We start from the raw sequence: 13,872 nt of genomic DNA on the forward strand, positions 1-13,872 counted from the left end.
GGGGCTGATGGGAACAGACGTGCCCCGCGCAGGCACGCACGTCTGTTCCAAGCCCCTGACGTCACATGTCATTGCCTCTGACCCCGGCAGAAGTGACAGGAGCAGCAAACCCTCCCGCCTCACAGCCGCATCGCTGAGCAGATAAGGTGAGGAGAGCGACGGTCGGGTGCAGGGCGGTGGGGGAGGGGATTGTAATGATGATGAAGAGGACAGGAGGGGTGTTGAAGAGGTTGGTGGTGTAATGATAAGAAGGATTGTGGGTCTGGGAGAGCGTAGTGTTGATAAGGAGGACCAGAAGGGGGGTCAGGGGTGTAGTGATTAGGTGGTTTAATGTTGATGAGAAGGACTGGGGGGGTGTCAGCTGTGTAATACTGATGAGGTGCTTAAGGTATATGAGGTGATGAGGAGACTTATGATGGAATGTATGGGGTGTATGGGGGTGATGAGGATGGAGTGCATGGGGTGTATGGGGTGATGAGGATGGAGTGCATGGGGTGTATGGGGTGATGAGGATGGAGTGCATGGGGTGTATGGGGTGATGAGGATGGAGTGCATGGGGTGTATGGGGTGATGAGGATGGAGTGCATGGGTTGTATAGGGTGAAGAGTATGGAGTGCATGGGGTGTATGGGGTGATGAGGAGACTGAGGATGGAGTGCATGGGGTGATGAGGAGACTGAGGATGGAGTGCATGGGGTGATGAGGAGACTGAGGATGGAGTGCGTGGGGTGTATGGGGTGATGAGGAGACTGAGGATGGGGTGCGTGGGGTGTATGGGGTGATGAGGAGACTGAGGATGGGGTGCGTGGGGTGTATGGGGTGATGAGGAGACTGAGGATGGAGTGCATGGGGTGATGAGGAGACTGAGGATGGAGTGCATGGGGTGATGAGGAGACTGAGGATGGAGCGCGTGGGGTGTATGGGGTGATGAGGAGACTGAGGATGGGGTGCGTGGGGTGTATGAGGTGATGAGGAGACTGAGGATGGAGTGCATGGGGTGTATGGGGTGATGAGGAGACTGAGGATGGAGTGCATGGGGTGTATGGGGGTGATGAGGAGACTGAGGATGGAGTGCATGGGGTGATGAGGAGACTGAGGATGGAGTGTATGGAATGATGAGACTGAGGATGGGGTGATGAGACTGAGGATGGGGTGTATGCGGTGATGAGGAGACTGAGGATGGAGTGCATGGGATGAAGAGGAGACTGAGGATGGAGTGCATGGGGTGATGTGGAGAATGAGGATGGAGTGCATGGGATGATGAGGAGATCGAGGATGGAGTGCATGGTGAGGTGTATGGGGTTGATGAGGAGATTGAGGATGGAGTGTATGGGGTGATGAGGAGACTGAGGATGGAGTGCATGGGGTGAGGAGGAGACTGAGGATGGAGTGCATGGGGTGTATGGGGTGATGAGGAGACTGAGGATGGAGTGCATGGGGTGATGAGGAGACTGAGGATGGAGTGCAAGGGGTGAGGAGGAGACTGAGGATGGAGTGCATTGGGTGATGAGGAGACTGAGGATGGAGTGCGTGGGGTGTATGGAGTGATGAGGAGACTGAGGATGGAGTGCATGGGGTGATGAGGAGACTGAGGATGGAGTGCATGGGGTAATGAGGAGACTGAGGATGGGTTGTGTGAGGTGTATGGGGTGATGAGACGGAGGATGGGGTGCGTGGGGTGTATGGGGGAGATGAGGAGACTGAGGATGGGTTGCGTGGGGTGTATGGGGTGATGAGGAGACTGAGGATGGAGTGCGTGGGGTGTATGGGGTGATTCAGTGGTGTATAGTGATTGGCAGTATTATATTAATAGAGTACAGTGGTTGGCAGTATTATATTCAGGGGAACAGTATTTGGCAGTATTATATTCAGGGGTACAGTAGTTGGCAGTATTCAGGGGGTACAGTGGTTGGCAGTATTATATTCAGGGGGTACAGTATTTGGCAAGGTTATAATGATTATTGTCATCATACAGAGGATGAGGATCTACTGACAAATTAAGGAACCAATGATGTCCAGGTGTCAGACTCTGCAGAGAAGATGGAAGAAGTCCTGGTGTCTGGACCAGATGAAGAAGAAAAGTAAAGACAACAGAGAAGACGTCACTCAGGTCAGTGATATCATTGTGTATTTTCCTAACTGTCCCATCAGAGCTGTAGTCACTGATATCATTGTGTAGTCTCCTGACTGTCCCATCAGCTGTAGTCACTTCAGACATGATGGGAGTTGCAGCTTTCCAACATCTGGGGAGCCACTTGAACCAAGGTGATTGGTGGGGGTCCCATGAGTCAGACCCCCACCATAAAAATGGGCTGTTTATTTTAAAATGCCTGAGCCTATTTTTGGTGCCAGTCTGGCCCTGCCTGTAAGTCACTTCTATCACTAAGGATAAGAAGCCAAGGAACCAGGGGATGCCAAGGGGTGTCGTGCTAAGTCCAGGGGTGTGAATGTAAAGGGGAGCACTGCCCTCTGCCTCCCAGCTAGATACGGGTCAGGCTGACCCGGGGGAGTACTCACTGGGAGGGACAGGGGCCACCCGGAGCCCACCTCAGGAGCCGTTCCATCCACCTGCGGTGGACAAGGCAAGTGGCGACACTACATGGGCGGGGTAAGTGGAGGCCCTCCGGTGGGGTCTAGGTACATGAGGGGGCACAGTGCTGGGGGGGGGGGGGCCCAGGCACATTATTTGCACAGGGGCCCTCTGCTGTCTGTGTCCGCCCTTGCCTATGAGTATAATATCTCCTACAGTTTAGTGTATACAGCTCCTCTGCAGATCAATGAGTATAATATGTCCAACAGTTTAGTGTATACAGCTCCTCTGCAGACCTATGAGTATAATATCTCCTACAGTTTAGTGTATACAGCTCCTCTGCAGACCTATGAGTATAATATATCCTACAGTTTAGTGTATACAGCTCCTCTGCAGACCTATGAGTATAATATCTCCTACAGTTTAGTGTATACAGCTCCTCTGCAGACCTATGAGTGAAATATCTCCTACAGTTTAGTGTATACAGCTCGTCTGCAGACCTATGAGTATAATATATCCTACAGTTTAGTGTATACAGCTCCTCTGCAGATCAATGAGTGAAATATCTCCTACAGTTTAGTGTATACAGCTCCTCTGCAGACCAATGAGTATAATATCTCCTACAGTTTAGTGTATACAGCTCCTCTGCAGACCTATGAGTATAATATCTCCTACAGTTTAGTGTATACAGCTCCTCTGCAGACCTATGAGTATAATATCTCCTACAGTTTAGTGTATACAGCTCCTTTGCAGACCTATGAGTATAATATCTCCTACAGTTTAGTGTATACAGCTCCTCTGCAGACCTATGAGTATAATATCTCCTACAGTTTAGTGTATACAGCTCCTCTGCAGACCTATGAGTATAATATATCCTACAGTTTAGTGTATACAGCTCCTCTGCAGACCTATGAGTATAATATCTCCTACAGTTTAGTGTATACAGCTCCTCTGCAGACCTATGAGTATAATATCTCCTACAGTTTAGTGTATACAGCTCCTCTGCAGACCTATGAGTATAATATCTCCCACAGTTTAGTGTATACAGCTCCTCTGCAGACCTATGAGTATAATATCTCCCACAGTTTAGTGTATACAGCTCCTCTGCAGACCTAAGAGTATAATATTTCCTACAGTTTAGTGTATACAGCTCCTCTGCAGACCTATGAGTATAATATGTCCTACAGTTTAGTGTATACAGCTCCTCTGCAGACCTATGAGTATAATATCTCCCACAGTTTAGTGTATACAGCTCATCTGCAGACCTATGAGTATAATATCTCCTACAGTTCAGTGTATACAGCTCCTCTGCAGACCTATGAGTATAATATCTCCTACAGTTTAGTGTATACAGCTCCTCTACAGACCTATGAGTATAATATCTCCTACAGTTTAGTGTATACAGCTCCTCTGCAGACCTATGAGTATAATATATCCTACAGTTTAGTGTATACAGCTCTTCTGCAGACCTATGAGTATAATATCTCCTACAGTTCAGTGTATACAGCTCCTCTGCAGACCTATGAGTATAATATCTCCTACAGTTTAGTGTATACAGCTCCTCTGCAGACCTATGAGTATAATATCTCCTACAGTTTAGTGTATACAGCTCCTCTGCAGATCTATGAGTATAATATATCCTACAGTTTAGTGTATACAGCTCCTCTGCAGACCTATGAGTATAATATCTCCTACAGTTTAGTGTATACAGCTCCTCTGCAGATCTATGAGTATAATATATCCTACAGTTTAGTGTATACAGCTCCTCTGCAGACCTATGAGTATAATATCTCCTACAGTTTAGTGTATACAGCTCCTCTGCAGACCTATGAGTATAATATCTCCTACAGTTTAGTGTATACAGCTCCTCTGCAGACCTATGAGTATAATATCTCCTACAGTTTAGTGTATACAGCTCCTCTGCAGACCTATGGGTATAATATATCCTACAGTTTAGTGTATACAGCTCCTCTGCAGACCTATGAGTATAATATATCCTACAGTTTAGTGTATACAGCTCCTCTGCAGACCTATGAGTATAATATCTCCCACAGTTTAGTGTATACAGCTCCTCTGCAGACCTATGAGTATAATATCTCCCACAGTTTAGTGTATACAGCTCCTCTGCAGACCTATGAGTATAATATCTCCTGCAGTTTAGTGTATACAGCTCCTCTGCAGACCTATGAGTATAATATATCCTACAGTTTAGTGTATACAGCTCCTCTGCAGATCAATGAGTATAATATTTCCAACAGTTAAGTGTATACAGCTCCTCTGCAGACCTATGAGTATAATATATCCTACAGTTTAGTGTATACAGCTCCTCTGCAGACCTATGAGTATAATATCTCCTACAGTTTAGTGTATACAGCTCCTCTGCAGACCTATGAGTATAATATATCCTACAGTTTAGTGTATACAGCTCCTCTGCAGACCTATGAGTATAATATATCCTACAGTTTAGTGTATACAGCTCCTCTGCAGACCTATGAGTATAATATTTCCTACAGTTTAGTGTATACAGCTCCTCTGCAGACCTATGAGTATAATATCTCCTACAGTTTAGTGTATACAGCTCCTCTGCAGACCTATGAGTATAATATATCCTACAGTTTAGTGTATACAGCTCCTCTGCAGATCTATGAGTATAATATCTCCTACAGTTTAGTGTATACAGCTCCTCTGCAGATCTATGAGTATAATATCTCCTACAGTTTAGTGTATACAGCTCCTCTGCAGATCTATGAGTATAATATATCCTACAGTTTAGTGTATACAGCTCCTCTGCAGACCTATGAGTATAATATCTCCTACAGTTTAGTGTATACAGCTCCTCTGCAGACCTATGAGTATAATATCTCCTACAGTTTAGTGTATACAGCTCCTCTGCAGACCTATGAGTATAATATCTCCTACAGTTTAGTGTATACAGCTCCTCTGCAGACCTATGGGTATAATATATCCTACAGTTTAGTGTATACAGCTCCTCTGCAGACCTATGAGTATAATATATCCTACAGTTTAGTGTATACAGCTCCTCTGCAGACCTATGAGTATAATATCTCCCACAGTTTAGTGTATACAGCTCCTCTGCAGACCTATGAGTATAATATCTCCCACAGTTTAGTGTATACAGCTCCTCTGCAGACCTATGAGTATAATATCTCCTGCAGTTTAGTGTATACAGCTCCTCTGCAGACCTATGAGTATAATATATCCTACAGTTTAGTGTATACAGCTCCTCTGCAGATCAATGAGTATAATATTTCCAACAGTTAAGTGTATACAGCTCCTCTGCAGACCTATGAGTATAATATATCCTACAGTTTAGTGTATACAGCTCCTCTGCAGACCTATGAGTATAATATCTCCTACAGTTTAGTGTATACAGCTCCTCTGCAGACCTATGAGTATAATATATCCTACAGTTTAGTGTATACAGCTCCTCTGCAGACCTATGAGTATAATATATCCTACAGTTTAGTGTATACAGCTCCTCTGCAGACCTATGAGTATAATATTTCCTACAGTTTAGTGTATACAGCTCCTCTGCAGACCTATGAGTATAATATCTCCTACAGTTTAGTGTATACAGCTCCTCTGCAGACCTATGAGTATAATATATCCTACAGTTTAGTGTATACAGCTCCTCTGCAGATCTATGAGTATAATATCTCCTACAGTTTAGTGTATACAGCTCCTCTGCAGATCTATGAGTATAATATCTCCTACAGTTTAGTGTATACAGCTCCTCTGCAGACCTATGAGTATAATATCTCCTACAGTTTAGTGTATACAGCTCCTCTGCAGACCTATGAGTATAATATCTCCTACAGTTTAGTGTATACAGCTCCTCTGCAGACCTATGAGTATAATATCTCCTACAGTTTAGTGTATACAGCTCCTCTGCAGATCTATGAGTATAATATCTCCTACAGTTTAGTGTATACAGCTCCTCTGCAGACCTATGAGTATAATATATCCTACAGTTTAGTGTATACAGCTCCTCTGCAGACCTATGAGTATAATATATCCTACAGTTTAGTGTATACAGCTCCTCTGCAGACCTATGAGTATAATATCTCCTACAGTTTAGTGTATACAGCTCCTCTGCAGACCTATGAGTATAATATCTCCTACAGTTTAGTGTATACAGCTCCTCTGCAGACCTATGAGTATAATATCTCCTACAGTTTAGTGTATACAGCTCCTCTGCAGACCTATGGGTATAATATCTCCTACAGTTTAGTGTATACAGCTCCTCTGCAGACCTATGGGTATAATATATCCTACAGTTTAGTGTATACAGCTCCTCTGCAGACCTATGAGTATAATATCTCCTACAGTTTAGTGTATACAGCTCCTCTGCAGACCTATGAGTATAATATATCCTACAGTTTAGTGTATACAGCTCCTCTGCAGATCTATGAGTATAATATCTCCTACAGTTTAGTGTATACAGCTCCTCTGCAGACCTATGGGTATAATATCTCCTACAGTTTAGTGTATACAGCTCCTCTGCAGACCTATGAGTATAATATATCCTACAGTTTAGTGTATACAGCTCCTCTGCAGACCTATGAGTATAATATATCCTACAGTTTAGTGTATACAGCTCCTCTGCAGACCTATGAGTATAATATATCCTACAGTTTAGTGTATACAGCTCCTCTGCAGACCTATGAGTATAATATCTCCTACAGTTTAGTGTATACAGCTCCTCTGCAGACCTATGAGTATAATATCTCCTACAGTTTAGTGTATACAGCTCCTCTGCAGACCTATGAGTATAATATCTCCTACAGTTTAGTGTATACAGCTCCTCTGCAGACCTATGAGTATAATATATCCTACAGTTTAGTGTATACAGCTCCTCTGCAGACCTATGAGTATAATATCTCCTACAGTTTAGTGTATACAGCTCCTCTGCAGACCAATGAGTATAATATCTCCTACAGTTTAGTGTATACAGCTCCTCTGCAGACCTATGAGTATAATATCTCCTACAGTTTAGTGTATACAGCTCCTCTGCAGACCTATGAGTATAATATCTCCTACAGTTTAGTGTATACAGCTCCTCTGCAGACCTATGAGTATAATATATCCTACAGTTTAGTGTATACAGCTCCTCTGCAGTAGTAGTCTATATATATATATATAAAAGTGTTTTCCTGGATAACCCCTTTAAATGGTGCTAATAAAAATACAACTCAGCCAAAAAATACAAACCCCAACATGGATGTAGTATTGAAAAAATTAAGCTATGGCGGGATGGAAAGGGTTACTGTGGTGTTAAGAGGTTAAAAGACTTGTCATGTTCTTATCTTTGTTAATAGTAGGTTCCAGAAAATGTAATAATAAAAATATTAATAATTTAAGAAATCCACAATGTGTAAGATCAGTTGTATATATTATCATGGAGTTCATGATGAAATTATGTCTAATCTGGTCGGACATCGACTTTTTTGTTTTTTACATATATTGTTAGGAGAAAAAAGTAAATTAATAAATAAATTCATTGTTGCTAAAAATGATTGTCTTTATTGTGTAGAAAACACAGTAAGATCCAGATGACTGATCAGTGACCCCCAGCACAATGTACATGTTTCCTGCTTTACATATCTGCTCTCAGGGGACGTCTCCTCCAGGGATTACAGCTCTTATATATGAGACATTGTCCAGGGGACATCTCTATAGTCTGGGTCCATCAGTCCAGGGAGATGAAGATGGGTTTACAGGGAGTTTTACTGGGTCTAATTCTTCTTCTCATTCATGGTGAGAGGTTCATGAGATGATGGACAGGACAGTAGTAGAGATAACAGCGCACAATGAGGAGACATTAACACTAACACTTATGTTTTCTTTATCGTTCCTTAGAATCCTGTGGAGAGATTGTACTGACCCAATCTCCAAAATATATCTCTGTGTCCCCAGGAGATACAGTCACCATCTCATGTACAGCCAGTAGTTATATAAGTTATTCATACTGGTACCAACAAAAACCAGGACAACGTCCAACACTTCTTATCTATGGTACAAGCAACAGACATACAGGAGTCCCAGACCGGTTCTCTGGATCCGGATCTGGAACATCTTTCTCTCTTACAATCAGAGGAGTGACAGGAGATGATATAGCAGGTTATTACTGTAAGCAGTATCAGAGCTATCCTGTCACACAGTGATACAGAGACGTACAAAAACCTCCTTCTATATTACTATAATATGACACACGATGTAGATATAAATATAACATTGCAGGTGTTGATCATACAGAATTTCCTGTTATGATGTCTGATCATTCCCATCATGCTTTTCTACCACCTGCTGATACCAGACAATAGCTGACACTGAGGGGAATAGAGATATAACATGAAACATTTATTTAACCCCTCCCCTATCCAAGATGTACAGTAATGACATGGGTCAGATGGGGAAGTATGGTGTGGACTCAGCAGTTTTACCCACTCTTTATATGGCAGATGCCGACTGCTATCTGCAGCCAACTCATGCTGACAAAGCCCTGCATTAGAGATCAGTCAGATGACAGGCATTTAGCTGTCTAGATGCTATGATCAATAACAATCACAGCATCTGGACAGTTATATTGTGCCTCAGTGGTGGTTAAGGATTCGGTCTGCCACTGCTACAATTCAATTGCGGGGGGTCGATCAATTATCATGACAGCCCAAGGACCTCTCATAGCACCAATAGCTGCCATGATAGATCTGCTAATGAAACCAGGCACAGGCGGGCTATACTAGTAGAGTTCTGATCGAATAGATCATTGCAATACATTCAGTCTTTATTGCATTGATCTGTAATCAAATAATTGTTTATAAAAAAAAAAAAATCAATGTTATTTATGCCATTTTACATTTCTGTATTTTAAATTATTCTCTTTGGCTTCTAAAAGCCATAACATTTTTCTTTTTTTCTATCATCTAAGCAATATGAGGCTGTCAAATCGGGCAGCCTGGAGCTCGCCAACAAATGCTTTCCCTGCCTACTTGACAATCTGTACTAGGCAACAAACCCTCAACTGGACAACATTCCTAAGACTGGATAGGCACTGGACCTCAGAATAGTCAGACAAACCAGAAAGATAACTGTAGGACATGTCAGGAACCAGGCAAAACCAGGAGATCAAACTAAAAACAGAAAAACAAAAAGATACAAACAAGCAAGTCAGACAAGCCAAGGTCAGAACCAGGAAGAGCAAGAAAGTACAAAAGAGATCGTACGGTACAAGCAATGGTCAAAAAGTAAACCAGACAGACAGAGTACAATCGCTAGTAAAGGGTAATAACATGCAGAGAATAAATAGCCCACACTGACTGCCCTATGCTCCTGCAGCTTAAGGGTACGTTCACACATACAGGATCCTGCGCTGATTCGATGCACAGGATTTGTAACTGCAGATTAGAAACAACAATGCAATGGCTTTTAGGCCCTTGGTACCTAGTAAATATGTTATATAAAAATTAAACCTGGAAAAGTAATTCCCAGTGAACCTATTGAGGCTTAAAGGGGTTCTCCGGTGCTTAAACATCTTATCCCCTATCCAAAGGATAGGGGATAAGATGCCTGATCGCGGGAGTACCGCCGCTGGGGACGCCCAGGATCTTGCACGCGGCACCCCGTTTGTAAGCAGTCCCCGGAGCGTGTTCGCTCCGGGTCTGATTTCCGGCGACCACACGGCCGGCGGCGTGTGACGCCACGCCTCCGCCCCCGTGTGACGTCCCGCTCCGCCCCTCAATGCAAGCCTATGGGAGGGGGCGTGTCCCTCTCTCATGTCATTTTCGCAGCAATGGCAGTGTTCCCCCACATTAGGCAGACAGAGTTCCCCCACATTAGGCAGGCAGTGTAACCCCACATTAGGCAGACAGAGTTTCCTCCCATTGGGCAGACAGACTTCCCCCACATTAGGCAGACAGAGTTCCCCCACATTAGGCAGACAGAGTTCCCCCACATTAGGCAGACAGTGTTCCCCCACATTAGGCAGGCAGTGTTCCCCCACATTAGGCAGGCAGTGTTCCCCCACATTAGACAGGCAGTGTTCCCCCACATTAGGCAGGCAGTGTTCCCCCACATTAGGCAGGCAGTGTTCCCCCACATTAGGCAGGCAGTGTCCCCACATTAGGCAGACAGAGTTCCCCCACATTAGGCAGGCAGTGTTCCCCCACATTAGGCAGGCAGTGTTCCCCCACATTAGGCAGGCAGTGTTCCCCCACATTAGGAAGAGACAGTTCCCCCACATTTTACCCGCTCTTTATATGGCAGATGCCGACTGCTATCTGCAGCCAACTCATGCTGACAAAGCCCTGCATTAGAGATCAGTCAGATGACAGGCATTTAGCTGTCTAGATGCCATGATCAATAACAATCACAGCATCTGGACAGTTATATTGTACCTCAGTGGTGGTTAAGGATTCGGTCTGCCACTGCTACAATTCAATTGGGGGGGTCGATCAATTATCATGACAGCCCAAGGACCTCTCATAGCACCAATAGCTGCCATGATAGATCTGCTAATGAAACCAGGCACAGGCGGGCTATACTAGCAGAGTTCTGATCGAATAGATCATTGCAATACATTCAGTCTTTATTGCATTGATCTGTAATCAAATAATTGTTTATAAAAAAAAAAAAATCTATGTTATTTATGCATTAGGCAGACAGAGTTTCCTCCCATTAGGCAGACAGAGTTCCCCCACATTAGGCAGACAGAGTTCCCCCACATTAGGCAGACAGAGTTCCCCCACATTAGGCAGGCAGTGTTCCCCCACATTAGGCAGGCAGTGTTCCCCCACATTAGACAGGCAGTGTTCCCCCACATTAGGCAGGCAGTGTTCCCCCACATTAGGCAGGCAGTGTTCCCCCACATTAGGCAGGCAGTGTCCCCACATTAGGCAGACAGAGTTCCCCCACATTAGGCAGGCAGTGTTCCCCCACATTAGGCAGGCAGTGTTCCCCCACATTAGGCAGGCAGTGTTCCCCCACATTAGGCAGGCAGTGTTCCCCCACATTAGGAAGAGACAGTTCCCCCACATTAGGCAGACAGTGTTCCCCCACATTAGGCAGACAGTGTTCCCCCACATTAGGCAGGACAGTGGTCTTCAACCTGCGGACCTCCAGATGTTGCAAAACTACAAGTCCCAGCGTGCCCGGACAGCCAACGGCAGTTGATCTAGGCAGTGTTCCCCCACAGACATACAGCCTCCAGCCATATACAGTGTATGGCTGGAGGCTGTATGCCTGTGTACTGCCCACTTCAGTGCTCCGACCACCGCTCCGGCTATAGCAGTAGGTCTCAGGACTGGTGGTCGGAGCACCGAAGATGACATGCCGCTGGTCACTTCCTCTTCCTCCTTCTCTATCCTCCGGTCCTCGGCGCTTTCATTTCCATGGGCGCACGCGCGGGACGTCAGTGACGTCCCGGCGTGCGCTATGTCCCGGCGGCCCTGCGTTTTTAAACTTAACGAGGGGCCGCAAGGAGTTAATAGTGATGGGGGGAATTGCCCCATCGCTACAGGACGGCAAACATCGGCTCTGCTCGGGGCCCCAAGCAATTGCTTGGTTTGCCTGTCCTGTTGCGACCTCCCCCGCCGAACCCCCGGGACTGACTCACCGAACCCCTGGGGTTTGATCGAACCCAGGTTAAGAACCACTGACTTATCCTGTACTGATTGATGTAGAGCCTGATGTGCCCACTGACTGTATTAGACCGAACCGAGTCTAATTGTGACTCAGATTGATCCACTTTCTGAACGTATACACTTTCTGTGTGCTTTATCATGTTATCCTGTGTATTGGCTTTTAATAATTTTTGCCCACAAAACCACTTTAAATGGTGCTGCTTTTTGTCTCTGCATGATAGAGAAGTCTGTAAGAATCAATATTAGTTTAAGTATTTGTAGAGTGTTCTTGGGTGTAATAAATAAATTTAGCCACCTGGTGTCCTCAGTAGGCTTCTCTGACCTTACAGTAAAACTGACTGTATTACCAGTTTTATTCCACTAGATGTCACTTGAAGAATGTTTTCAGAAATTAAAGTGAACGTATAGACAGATAACAGATATTGATTGTAATTTTTTTTATTATATTATTATTATTTTTTACACATTATTACAAGCAAGCCATCTTGCTTGAGTTGCTATTACCAGTTTTTAGAAATATGCTTTATAGCAATCCCCATGGCAATAGGCCACAATAGTCTGGAGGAGACCTTATTTACATGTACGGGAGGATTTTGCAGGCATGCTCTGTGACCTGTGCAGAGATGGGTAATAGAGAAAGGGAGCTGAGCCCTGACCAGTGAATGGCCTGATCCCATCTTATCTATATACTGGTGTCGCCTTTCTCTGCACTCCTGAATGTGATGATAAGGAGTAGACTGCTAGGAAGCGTTAATTTCTAACGCAAATTTGTTTTCCCTTAGTCCTAACAGCAGCACAAGTGGGGTGTTTATGCCCCTGTGAAGCTGGCAGGACGGTGGAATTTTTAATTCCGCCCAAGCAATTAACATAATTGAACCCCCCATATAAGGCCTCCTCCCCAGGCCATAGTGCTTTAATAACAAGCAAAATTATACAAACTACAAGGGCGGGAAATTTGTGTGCTGCTGTTAGGACTAAGGAAAACAAATTTGCGTTAGAAATTAACGCTTCCCTGTCATCCTAACCAGCAGCACAAGTGGGGACTTAGCAAGTAACAATCACAAATAGGGAGGGACTAAGGAGGAGCGGCACTTAGGATGGAACGCCCAAAGGCCAGCTCTCCCATACGTTTGGCATTAACCCGGTGATGTTTGATAAATGTGTTGTGTGTGCTCCAGGAGGCAGCAGCACAAATTTGTTCTAGTGGAACGGACCTTTTTTCAGCAAAGGAGGTAGCAACTGCCCGGGTAGAGTGGGTAGTAACAAAAGAAGGAGGAGTTAGCTCCTGAGCTATAAATGCCTTCCTGATTGCCTCTTTGACCCATCTACTCAGAGAGGGTTTGGAGGCCTTTAGACCTTTGTTCCGTCCTGAAAAAGAAATTAAAAGGTTTTCGGATCTTCTGAATTCATCAGTTCTTGAGATGTATATCTTGAGACTTCTTGAAATGTCCAAGGAATGGTTAGCAGCTTCCTCAGAAGAGGAAGGGTCTGAGCACAGAACTGGTAAGGAGATAACTTGGTTAATATTAGAAAAGGTTGGTACCTTGGGAACAAAGGTTGGTAGATATCTCAACAAGACTGTCTTGTAAAAAGAGAGTATAAGGCTCAAAAGCCGCAAGGGCCTGAAGCTCGCCAATTCTTTTGGCTGAGGTTATAGCCAACAAAAAGGTGACCTTAAGGGACA

At 44.5% G+C, this 13,872-nt stretch overlaps 1 gene segment (V, D, J or C); it reads left to right on the top strand.

The window, feature by feature from the left end:
• The first annotated feature begins 8,243 nt into the window (after window positions 1-8,243).
• LOC130336578 (immunoglobulin kappa variable 3-20-like) lies at window positions 8,244-8,714 on the top strand. The segment is given in 2 exon segments: window positions 8,244-8,307; window positions 8,410-8,714. Coding segments are annotated over 2 exon segments (360 nt in total).
• The last annotated feature ends 5,158 nt before the right edge of the window (window positions 8,715-13,872 follow it).

The sequence above is a fragment of the Hyla sarda genome, chromosome 1, assembly GCF_029499605.1.
Source record: "Hyla sarda isolate aHylSar1 chromosome 1, aHylSar1.hap1, whole genome shotgun sequence".
NCBI classification, from domain to species: Eukaryota; Metazoa; Chordata; class Amphibia; order Anura; family Hylidae; genus Hyla; species Hyla sarda.